General features: G+C 49.6%; 1 protein-coding gene across 2 annotated transcripts in view; it reads left to right on the plus strand.

Annotated features, from left to right (window-relative positions):
• Window positions 1-5485, plus strand: part of PDE6A (phosphodiesterase 6A) — a gene marked incomplete at its 5' end in the record, with an annotated part of 56946 nt that extends 51461 nt beyond the window's left edge. For both annotated transcript variants that reach the window (XM_080804648.1, XM_080804649.1), the window contains 3 exons: window positions 601-684; window positions 2306-2453; window positions 4748-5485. In XM_080804648.1, the coding sequence (XP_080660774.1) occupies window positions 601-684; window positions 2306-2453; window positions 4748-4827 (312 nt within the window). In that variant the 3' untranslated portion in view covers window positions 4828-5485. The remainder of the gene's footprint in view (window positions 1-600; window positions 685-2305; window positions 2454-4747) is intronic.
• Window positions 5486-12886: the final 7401 nt, after the last annotated feature.

Consider the following 12886-nt stretch of genomic DNA (forward strand, 5'->3'; position numbering starts at 1 on the left):
TCTCTTGGTTGAAATATTTTAAAATAAATTCCAGATGTTATCATTTTTTCCATAAAGATGTTAGTATGGGTCTCTAAGAGATAAGAAAAACACACAGCCCGCACATGGGCACGCATACACCGAATACCAGTGTGACACTCACAAAATCGGTCATAATTCTTTATTATCATCTAGTCCTCAATCTCTGTTCACTTCCCTGATGGAGCGAGAAAAATAATTAGGTTGATTTTTTTCGAATGAGGGTCCAGTCATAGACCACACTTCTGGTTGTTTTGCCTCTTGAGTCTCTTTCCATACACAGCAGTTTTCTCCTGGTTTTGTTTTGTTTTGTTTTCCTTTTTATCTGCCATGTACTTATTTGTTGAAGACCGTGGGCCTTCTGTTGTGTAGTTTCCCACAATCTGGTGTTATTTAATATGTTCCTTTATCCCTGTATTTCCTGCAAACCACCAGTCAGATCTGGGAACTTGATGCGTTCAGGTTGCATTGGGTTTTTTGGTTTTGTCTTGTACAAGAATGCTTCCTAGGCAGGGTGGGTCCCTTTTACTGCATCATGCCAGGGGGAGCCCGGTACAGTTAACTCTTTCTCCCCCATGACAGCCCATGATGGACAGAAACAAGGCAGATGAACTCCCCAAGCTTCAGGTTGGCTTCATTGACTTTGTTTGCACCTTTGTCTACAAGGTAGGTCTACAAGGTAGGCGTTCTTGGGCCCAACGAGGTGTCTTTGATAAACCTGGGATTCCCAAACACTATCAGGAATCCTAAGCCCTTTGCAAGTGACTGGTGGGTGTTTACAAAGAGCTTTTCTCATCTACACCAGCATTTGGTCCTCAGTCCAGCCCGATGGGGTCCTGAGTGATCACCTACCCAGGCTAGAGCCTGGAGCTTCACAAACGTTAGTTGCCCAACACCATAGGGACAGATGACTAAATGTGGCTTCGGATGGGAAAGGGGGAGGCATATCAGATATAGACCCTCCTAACTTCCCTAGCTGGTGGAAATGTAATAGGTTAAGGTAGACCAGTTGTCAAAGAAACGGCTGGAATTTCTTTGAGCTCTTGCCCAGAGAAAACCCACTGAAAACCCATTGCTCCCATCTCCGTGGGACTTGTGCTACCATCAACCTCCCGTTTGTTATTTTTATTTTGGTCGTGTGTAACCTGAGGAGGCAGAGGCCATACCTGAGAAATGACAGGGCCAGCATCATGGGAGTCAGCTAGGAGCTGGGACTAGAGCCAGGACACTTGATCCCTAGTCCAGGGCTCTCTCTGCTGTGCTAGGGAGGACTGGTGTGTCTCTGCTATACCATGGCTAATTGGGATCCTCAGAGCAACAGGGCAGCATAACCATGCTCCCCACTGTCATTGGCAAGATTACTAAACCAGGTAGGTGAGGCTCAGTGCCCCCTACATGCGCAGTCACAACCCTGTGAGGTCCTGACTTTATGTACTGTACTGACTTTACTGTACTGTCCTGACTTTATGGCTGACGCTGAGCTCTGTAGGTCACCTCCCCATGGTCACACAGCTTGTGGCAGAGCTAGGTCCAAAACCAAGCAGCTCTGAGCACAGCCGGCTCTGCCTGGAATTCTGCAGTGGGTCCTGGATTCGCCATTCTCACCTTGTGCCAATCGACTCCATCAACCTCCATCTTGATTTCCTCCCTGAAAATCTAGGAGGGAGGCATCCTGTTTCCCCCCTCTCAGGCATTTCTAGGGATCCAAGGAGAGAAAGCGCTTCATAAACTACAGTGTGCTGGATTCAAAGGCATTATTTGTATTCTTGGAGTTAAGAGGCCTTAATAATCCCCTTCACAAACCCCAGTTTGTCTCAGCAAGTGTTTCCTGGTGTCTTTAGGTCCCAGACCCTGTGCTGGGCCTGGGTCACCCCAATGAGCAGGGTGCCACTGTCCCTGCCCTCTCCAAGGCCACAGCCCCCGGGGAGGACACAGGCAGAGGGAGTCGTTAGGGCCAAGTGAGACATGGAAGAGAGGTTTTGGGAAGTTTCTAACAGAGGACTCTACTTACCCAGACGGTTCACAGTGGTGAAGAGGCGAGGGCAGCGGCTCTGGAGGGGTTGGGAAGCCGTGGGAAGCAGTCTGCACTTCGTCCTGAGGGACAGGGGCTGCCCCAGGAGGGTTTTCAGCGGGAGAGGGCTAGCTGGGCTTTTGCTGACTGGAGGCCCCACAGCGTCAGCACCAAACCACGGGGTGACAGGAAGGCGCTCAGCGTTGTCAGCCTCACCTCGCCCTTGTATTGGACCCCGGGGCGAGGCACCTGCACCAGAGGCTCTCTCTCTTCCAGGAATTCTCGCGTTTCCACGAGGAGATCACTCCCATGCTGGACGGGATCACCAACAACCGCAAGGAGTGGAAGGCGCTCGCGGATGAATACGACGCCAAGATGAAGGCCCTAGAGGAGGAGAAGCAGAAGCAGGAGGCAGCCAAGCAAGGTCTGAGGGCCCACCGAGCCCTCCCAGCGTGCCTGGCCTGGGCCCCAAGCCCCGTCCGGGTGGTCCCATTCAGGCCTCCCCACCTCCCGTTAGTGCCCTCATTCTGCCTATGAGGGGCTGCTGAGGCTCGCTGAGGTCAAGTGCCATGGCCAAGCCACAGTCAGCGGAAGAGCCTCGTTCGCAAGCCTGAGACTCTCAGTAGGGGTTCCCGACTCTCCCCCCCAGCCAATGAAAGGCAGATTCCAATTCCAGGGCTGTGCCCATGGAGCCCAACCTGGGGCAAAGGAGAAAACCTAGAATTACTGTTTGAAGGAATTGGAGGGTCTGTATTTCTGGCCCTTTGTCTGGTGTTTGAATGCTGTCTATACTATTGTGAGCCTTTGTTTGCACACTACCAGTGACGGAGGGCTCACTATCATACATGACATTCTCACTCAGTACCACTATTAGAAATCTCTTCCCTAAACAGCAGTTCTCCCTGGTGAAAACTCCACCTCGAGGCCTAGTCCCGCCTTCAGGAACCAAAGGGGATTTGTTTGCTCCCGCTGTTCCTGACTGACAGCATACTCTTCCTCCCTCCGGTCGTTTCTTTTGCGGGTTGTATGAGTCCAGTTTCCTGACAGGACATGACTTGTAGTCCTGACCCTGCTCGGACTGCCCGCCTCTGCACACCTGCCCTCTACCCTTGTTCTTTTTTTTTTTTTTTTTTTTAAAGATTTTATTTATTTGACAGAGATCACAAGTAGGCAGAGAGGCAGGCAGAGAGAGAGAGGAAGGGAAGCAGGCTTCTCGCTGAGCAGAGAGCCCGATGCGGGGCTCGATCCCAGGACCCTGAGATCATGACCTGAGTCGAAGGCAGAGGCTTTAACCCACTGAGCCACCCAGGCGCCCCTCTACCCTTGTTCTTAACACAGACCCCATCATGGCTCCAACTCTGCTCAGGCATCATGGGGTGATTCTAAAACCGGTGGCTGCAAACATGGGGCTACTGTTGACATTTCGCACAGCCCCAGGGGGTGTCCTGATATGACACTCATTGTAGATTTGGGTTTTTTAAAAAAAGATTTATTTATTTTATTTTAAAGAGAGGGAGAGAGAGAGTGTGTGTAAGTAGGGGGAGGGGCAGCGGGAGAGGGAGTGAGAGAATCCCAGACTTTGTGCTGAGCATGGAGCCTAATGCCGGGCTCGATCTCTCAACCCTGAGATCCCAACCTGAGCTGATACCAAGAGCCAGAGGCTTAATCAACTGCACCACCCAGGCGCCCCCTAGTCATCATAGATTTGTATGGTAATTAATTTTCCAGAGATGGCAGAAAGCGTCCTGAGAAAGATGCATTTCTTTCTAATTTACTAATTGTCTTTTGGGATAGTGGCAGGTCTATGCAAATGTGTAGACTGCGGGTATCTTTTGCAAACTAAGATTTTATTTATTTGTCAGAGGGACAGAGAGAGAGAGAGAGAGAGGGAACACAAGCAGAGGGAGCAGCAGGCAGAGGGAGAGGGAGAAGCAGATTCCATGCTGAGCAAGGTGCCCAATTCCAGGCTCGATCCCAGGACCCTGGGATCATGACCTGAGCTGAAGGTAGATGCTTAACCCACCCAGGCCACCCAGGCATCCCTGGCCTGCATTCTTTTAATGTGAACTTGCTGTCCATGTTTTAAAGCTGGGATACTTCAAATTTTTAAAAACCAATCTAGATTTCTAGCATTTCTTCTTTGAAAGGTCAGTATTTGGGGAAGCCTGGGTGGCTCAGTCAGTTAAGCATCTACTTTTAGCTCAGGTCATGATCCCACAGTCCTGGGATCAAGTCCCTCATTGGGCTCCCTGCTCAGCAGGAAGTCTGCTTCTCCCTCTGTCTGCTGCTTCCCTGCTTGTGCTCTCTCTCTGAAAAATAAATAAGATATAAATTAATCAATTAATTAAATTTAAAAATAAAATAAAATGTCAGTATTCGGCCACACCAGTCTGCATTTCTACAGGACAACAAGGAGCTGGAGCTGAGTGGCAACTGCCCCCTTCAGACAGGACAGGGGATCTCTCCAGTTTGCCCCTGTCTCCAGCACTCCCTGTTGTCTCCCAGACAGTAGTGACCAGTGCTGGCTGCCGTTTACATTAAATTGGGCTTCTTTATTCTATTTCCCATTCATGGTTTCTCTTGGTTTCCCTTCTGCATGTGTGATTATTTGCGGGCCTCAGAAAGCCCCTGAGTTTGCAACTCTTGGTCTAAACCAGGGCGAAGAGGAAGTGCATGGTAGCCTCCTCTCACCTGGTGGGTCCTCTTTCCTCTCTGCAGGCGCTGCGGGAAATCAGCCGGGTGGCAACCCTAGCCCAGCAGGGGGCGCACCTGCATCCAAGTCCTGCTGCATCCAGTAACGCGGACCAGCATCCAGGGAACCGAACAGCACCAACCTTCTGGAAAGAGATACCCAGGCCGGCGGAAAACCAAAACCCTGGTTGCGAAGTAAAAGCGTAATAGGATTTGAAAGCTGGAAGATAATTTAGCTTACATCCTACCTAGTGTTGTTCACACATTTTTTTTCAGTTTTGAGAATTTTGATCATTTTATTGAGCTAAAACCCACCAGCTAGCCAGCAGAGACATCAATTAAACATTTCATTAAGGCCAGACTCACCTGCTTGCTTAGAATCATTTTTGTTCTTATACTTTTAGTGTATGTTTTCTTATAACAATTGTCAAGTATCCTCAAAAGTAGAGAACTGTACAACCAATCCCTCCCTCCTCATCACCTGGGTTCCAGTATTAAGATTTTGCCACATTGGCTCCATCCATCCTTTTACCTTTCTTTCACTTTTTTTCTCTTAGCTGAAGTATGTTTCTTTATTAAATTGATGGTCTTTTCTCTTAACCTCCCAATTAATCAAACTGAGGGTTGCTGGGGGTTGGAGGGTAGGGATAGGGTGGTTGGGTTATGGACATTGGGGAGGTTACATGCTACGGTGAGTGTTGTGAAATGTGTAAGCCTGATGATTCACAGACCCGTACCCCTGGGGCAAAGAATACATTATATGTTAATAAAAAATGAAAATAAAATTGATGGTCTTTTTCCTTTTTTAAGTGTATTTATTGAGTGAAGTAATCTCTACACCCAACGTGGGGCTCGAACTCACTACCCTGAGATCGAGTCGCATGCTCTTCCCCAAAGAAGCCAGCCAGGTGCCCTTTAGCTGAAGTATTTACAAGCACGTTTCAGACCTATCCTATCACTCCTCCATTACGTCTTTAAAAACATCTGGGTGTTTTCTAATATAACCACATCATTATCACACGCAGCAAACGAACACGTCACATCCAGTCATGGCAGAGGCTGTGATGAGCTGTACGGACACTTTCCTGAAGAGTAAAGGATTTGCGGTCCCTGCAGCTCTCGGTGCTGTCCCACAGCCCTCAGACATGACCTCAGCTGCAGGGAGACACTTTGCCCAAGGTCACGCCCTTTCCCAGAAGGGCCTACACACAACGACAGGGCCATACCAGGTATTAAGGTGAGGCAAAGGGCCCTTCTAGCCCCAGGACTCCTCGTGGAATCACCGAGGCCGCCACCGGAGCTCCATCACAGCTCAGCTTCTCCCTCTGCCCGTTCCTACTCCCTTCCCTTCCCTTCCCTGGGTGTTGGTCCCACTCCTTAATAAACACTTTGCAGACCAAGACCACCACAGAGGTTCCTTTCTGGGGAGCCCAACTGGGGACACCTGTCCTTCATTGCCTCACCCCCACAAGTCGCAAAAGTGTCCAAATTAATTGGTTTGCTTGAATATAACCCAAACGAGTTTCACACTTTAACTGGTTATGTCTCTTAAGCCTCTTTTAACCTACGAAAGCACTCCCTTCTTTTCCCTTTGCCGATGACATTGCAGAAACAGAGTCAGCTCTCCCATATTCTGGATTTACCGTCTGCCCTCCTTGTGCTGGTGTCTGACATGCTCCTCTGTCCCCAGTTCTTCTCGAGGTGGGCAGTAGCTCTAGAACTTCTCTTCCTCCCAGAGAGAACATATCAAAGCAGAAGCTAATGTGCTAAAACATTGGCTTGCAGGAGGGGACCAAAAGATTTCTCCAAACTCCATGTAAACCAGGGATCTCCTCTAACCACCCTTTCTACATAAATGAGGAATGGCGGCCAGTGAAGGGATGAGCTGGGCCATGCTCGTGGCATAGTCCCCTGGCTTCCGTCCAGATGGCCGAAGTCACAGAGAACACAGTGTACACAGCACATGGCCCTGTGACAGCCATAGCTCATCACTCCCGGCTCCTGGCACACGAGCCCTGCCCATGTTTGCAGGTCGGGATGTCACTAAGAAGCTGGGTCTGGAACCCTCATCTTTTAACTCTTGAGTTAGATATTCTGCCCTCCTGAAGTTGACGCTCTCAGAGTCTTTGTAAACAGAGACATGTCCCCAAGCCTGCCACATGTAGCGGTTACATGGCAGAGTAAAGAGGAGAGGAAAATGTCACTCAGGAACATACAGATGCTGGTCCTGGCTCCATTCCATGAGCAGGTTCTCTGTGCTCTCCCCAGGCCTCAGCCTTCCCCATCTGTCACACGAGTCATAGTCCCCGCCATGCCTCTCACGGGGGGCTATGGTTAGCACCAGTAAGACCGTGCAGGAGGATAGACGCTCCCATTGATTAAGCACCTTCCAAGATGTCCTACTTACTGTTCACGACCTAATTTCACCCTCACAATCCTACGGGGTCGAAACTACCACTAGCCCCATTTATCACATCCCTACGAGACTCAGGTTAGGAAAGCTGCCTGAGGACACCCAGCTGGTAAGTGGTGGAGTCAAGACTCAAAGCCAAACAGCTTGACACCAGACCCCTGGCTTGTCACCATTGTCCCTGCACCATACTGCTTCTGAGAACCAGCTTTTTTAGAATATAAGGGACCTCTAAGCAGATCATCTCGTTTCATACTCAGGGAAACCATGGGCCAAAGAGATGACTTACGCAAGTTCACACAATACAGGAGTGGCGGAGTGGGGTCTCAAACACAGGTCTCGAGCCTCCAAACCTCCCACGCCATTGACTGCATCTTTGAAGGGATTATTTCTGTGACTCCGTGGCTTGGCTGCCTCCCTAGCCGTGTCCAGTCTTCAGGCCACGGATAGGATCCGCTCACTCGTCCATTCAGGAATTCCTGAGCAACAGGGCTGGGCAGCCTGCCATGAACAGAGGAACAGCCCTGCCTTCCTGGACTTTACCATCAAGCAAGGCAGCGACAGAAACTGTGCGATCAGTCCCATGGATTACCTCTCTAAACACTAACCCAAGTCACAGCACCCTGCTGCCCAGCAGAAACATCCCCGTTCATCTGCATGGGAAATATCATGACGGGCTCCTCTCCAACGGGCAGAAATCCAAACTGTTTCCAGACTGGGAAAATAAATCACCAGAAAACGAGAGCGAGTTTATGTAGGAAATCAACAACTTGAAAATAGCTTGCAACATAGAAAGGAATGGCTTATTGTACTTGTTCTCGTGTGTCTATGATTTTCTTCACCAATGTTTCCACCCTTTGTAGGCACATGGAGATCCATGGGGCTCTTGCACTCAAACAGCACCTAGAAAATAAAGCTAAAGCAGCTTTAAGGCAAAATAACAGCTAAACCGCGAGAACCTGAAACCAAGGAAATGACACCACGTCCAAGACGGACAGTCCCGTCTTCACCTCTGCTGGGGGTAAGAGGGCACAGGAAAACAGCTCAAAGGCACACACGCACATGCAGCACACAGTTCAGGTTTGTTCTTCAGATCCTCTGGCCAGAAAGGGGTTTTTTTGTATGTGGGTTTTTTTTTTTTTGGAGGACCAGAAACTGTTTTGTAGTTGTCAGTTGGTGAGTGTTTTTGCTTGAAAACATGTCAAAATATCACTTTCCGCGTGTTTATTTAGTGCGCTCGTGTGAAAAAGGCGATGTAGCCAGACAAGGAAGTCCTTGTGCAGAAAGCGAGAGAATTTTCGAAAAGTCATGGCGAGAAGCTGGTCACGAACGGCTGCTCCGTCCGACTGGTTCATGATCTCCATGCAATGTGACAGAAGGAAGGAAGAGGGAGCTCAGAGGGCCGGGGGCGGGGGCGGGCGGGGTGCTGCAGGGCCCACCTGGACCAGGCTTTTCTCCGGGAAAGTGAGCCCAAAACCGGAATCCTTTTCCCACTTAGTGGGCGGGGTGTCCCTCAGCAAACACGTCGACAAATAAAGACACACCGGGATGGGGCTGTGTGTGGTATTTTCTTTTTTAATCTCCATAGTGTATTTGTTAAGTTTATTTATAAGCAGATCACTTCACTATTTACAGTACATGAGCATAGAGATTCTACAGTTTTTGTGATGTAAACAATAACCCCACAGTAGGAGTCTGAGGAAAGAAGCCAGTTCTGAAGTATTTACAGACGTTAAAATAGAACTTTATACTCACGGAATAATAATACATAGAGCAATTTGGTTAAATTATCTATGAAACTATAGAATCTGACAATGTACAAATACAGGAAAACGGTTTCTCATTTAGAAGGTAAGACAGATAAATCACACCAGAAATAAAATAGGGACGATGACAACCACAATAATTAAAAGCAAAGAAGGTGTCTTCCTTGCCTGTTACAGATAAAGTATTTATATAAATAAGGACACAACCCAACAAAATGGAAAAAATATATAAAAATCCTCTACCAATTAAAAAAAATAGCAAAACTAAAAACTCGATTCTCAATCATTAGCAGTGTCCTTTAAAAAATTAAAATTTAGCTTTCTATTATAAATAACAAAGCAGATGTGTCCCTCTGTGTAGGTGAAATTCTTGCACCTTTCTCAAGAAATGCATCAATGTAATTCCACACATACACCCAAACACAGGCACGCACACGAGCAGACACGCGTGCGCACGCACACACACAGACACACACACACACACAGACACACACACAGCCTTGCGCTCATGCACCCCAGGCTGTAGTTACCTTGTTGAGCTTCCCAATAAATAATGCCCCCTACAGTAGTGCCCCTGGGGATGCCCAAACCTAACAAGTTTAGCCGTTCCCTGGTTTGACCCTGTCCCAGAGCCGGGGAAAGCCCTGGCTTCCTATTGCTCAGAATTCTCTAGGCTGCATGGTCACACCAAGAGAAAAGGATTTGAGTCCAAGATTTGGAAATGCTGGAAGGGACCACAGGGACCACCTCGCCCAGTTGATTAAGGCTAGCTACAGACACCGTCTCTTTAGGAACCTGGGGTTGGAGAGAGGGGTCTTGTGTTGGTTCCAACCTTAGCAGCCGCCCCTGAAGGACACAGGTCCTCGAAGCCAATGCTAATACCGTGGCACGTACGAGGAGGCGGGCGTGAATTCCCAGAGCAGGCTGCACTGAGGCGGACTTCTGCATGGTCGGCTTCCCCAGAGACCATCTGGAAATTCAGGCAGTCCACCTCCCTGTTCCACTGACCACACTCCCCTTGAGATCTCCAACCTGTTTCCATCAGACTCAGAACGCCCCTCAAGAAACAAAGTTGGGAAGAGTTTATGACTTTTTATTCCTAACACAAAAACATTTGACAACATTTTTAAATACAAAATACAAAACCAAACCAAAAAACAAAAACAAAAACAAAAACCTGTTTGGCTATTCAGTGGACCACATCAAAGGCCATGGCCAGGCCCCTCCCCCAATCCCTGGCCCCAGAATCCTCACACCTAACCTCTTTGCTCACCCCGAGGGTACAGTGCGGGCCACCTACCAGAGGTTCACTTAACAAGGTCAGCAGCTGGGCTGCTAGTATTGCGGTTACAGTAAACCCCTCCTGGGCACCTGGACACAGGGTCCACTCCTGTCTCCTCTGCCCACAGGGTAATTAGTGTGCTTCTCAGTCTATGCAAGTCTACTAACTGGTTGCTTCTGGACTCTTTTGACTGGTGTTACACCAGATCCTAAGCACACAGACGGTTCACTCAGGCCATGACATTTAATTCCCCAAACTGGTGCTGGTCAGCAAGGTGGCCAAAGGATTTATTTGCCTTCCATCTGGGTAGCTGGTGGATACAGTCTTTGGCCACTAGAGGGCGACCAGACGTTGATAAGGCAAAGTGCTGAGGCGGACGCTGACCAATCCCTTCACAAGTCACCCAGGGGCAAGGCTGGCCAAGTGGGAAAGGAGGCTCTGTTGGGGTTCCTTGCAGGATCCTTTGACAAGACATACAGCACAGAGGGGGTTTAGCTATAGAAACATGTCTTTGAGGCACTGCTCTGCCCAGGGATGGACCACCTACAAAACCCTATTCTCCAAGCCCCCGGCTCGTGGAGCTGGGTTTCTATGCTGCTTCCAAAATCTGCAAGGCATCATCTGGAAGAACCGGAATATCTGAAAATCTGTCCCCCGAGACCTCAAAGCCTCGGCCAGCACAGCTGGATTATTAAAGAAATGAAAAGCAAAAGCTGCCCTAAACATATGCAGCGTGATCAGTGCTTCCTGCTGCCCCATAGGTTTTACAATCATTTGAAGGAAATGTTTGAAAAGTGCCTAAGTGAAGCTGTTTTGAAAAAAAAACAAGTGTATTGCTAGTATCGTCTAAGAGCGAGAGAGAAACAGCCAAGCGGTCACAACATTCGGATTAAAAGCTGTTCGGTGGGGACAATGGCAAGGCTAACGTGAGATGTGCAACCGCCACCTAGCCAAGCTGCGGTCGAACTTCTCACCATCCCCATGAGAAACTATGGCTTAGATCTGGCCTGGGGAGCTGGCCTCCTCATACAAGGGAACTCGGCCAGGACCATGTGGGTTTGAATCTGCTGCTGGTTGGTGACCTTGCGGAGAACTCTCGCCCGGGACTGAAGCTGGAAGAAGCCTGAGGATGAGATCAGTTTCACAGGGAAGTGACGGACTCCCGATGCTCCCGCGTGTGAACCCCAGGAGTTCGAAAGGGACCCTGGTGCTCATTCCGTCCAACGCTCTCCTTAGTGGAGAGAACACAGGCCCCAGATCACACAGCAAGTGAGAAGTGTCAGGTTTCTCACCGAGATGGCTTATAGTTAGGAGACTTTCTCTGTAAACCCATTTCTGTCAGCTGGGCTATTTTAGCTTTTTATACATACGTAAAAATAGGTACCGAGATCTAAACTCACTGTTCCCTTTCTCGAGGGCCTCCACCAAAAGGGTCAGCAAAGGGCTAGCCCTAGGATTGACTCTGCCACTATTCAGGAAGGGATCTCACTCCCCTCTCCGACCAGCCCCCCTCCCGACCCCAGCCCAAGCCCTAGGAGAGTACCTCACACAGCCGAAGGAAACCCGTATTTGCCAGCGCAGAAACACGGAGCCAGGCTGAAATGTTGTGGTTTCTCAAAGCGCTTTTATTGGTTCAATGCAAAGTCAGCCTCTGCCTACTTCCTGGCATCCTTCAGTGGGCTCCCGGGGGTCCTCCCCCAACCCAATGTCTGTTTTGGGCCCAGGGGGGTTTCCCAGCCCCCGAGCTCCCCCTCCATTTACCCTGTACCTCCGGACTCCGCACACCGCCCTGGAGCCCACCTCTGTGGGCAAATCCCCCCAGGGGACTCGGGGGCCAGCTTCAAAAATATTGCACAGAAGCACTAGCTGCTTGCCTTCTGCCCCAGTAGGAAGGGGTGAGGGGGTCCCTCTTCTTTGGCCAACAAAACCATGAGGTTCATTTTATTTGCTTCTGTACAGCATCCCATTTCTTCCCTTAGTCCTATATGAGGGTAACCACTGCATCCCAGATGCTAAGGAAAATACTACAGGTTTCTGACTCTGAGTCAGAGCAACCCACCGTCTGGGGTCTGTGCTCTCTCAGGCTCAGTTGAGATTTCAACAGAACCCAAGGCCTGGGGTGAGGTTCTCCCCATCCCTGCACAAGGACCACATTATCAAGGCCTTCCGTGCCACTTCCTCTCACCACCCACATGTTGGCCTCAGCGGGCAGGCCACATATGCCTGGAAGAAACAGCTCTCAAAACTTCCATCAGCACAGGTTCTACACAATGAAAAGACTTCTAAGTGCATCTCTTCCTACACCAGGACGTGGGTACCGAGTGTTTGCAGCTCAGAGCTCTCCTCCCTTCCTCCTCCTGCCCCCGAAGCCCCCACCCCCACCCCCCGGAGCATGGTCAGCACGCCACACTGCAAGGCCCCATAGCAGACGTGGACATCTGACTCGTGGCTCTTTGACTAAAAGCTGTTTCCTGGATTGGGAGCAAGGTGTGATGGGCTAAGGGTGGGTGGGGTGGGGGCTTCTCTGCACTCCATCCACTCATATTCTTTACCTCTTTGATGCATTTTCCTTCGGTAACCAGAACCCCCAAGAGTGAGGATTCTGATTCAGCCTGGTACCGACTGAGGAAGGAGATGAAGAATTCCACTTAGCGGTCGGATCGGACATTTCTGGAAACACCAGCACGGCACAGAGATGGACAGTACAG

This window comes from Martes martes, assembly GCF_963455335.1.
Source record: "Martes martes genome assembly, chromosome: 5".
In the NCBI taxonomy this organism is placed as follows: domain Eukaryota; kingdom Metazoa; phylum Chordata; class Mammalia; order Carnivora; family Mustelidae; genus Martes; species Martes martes.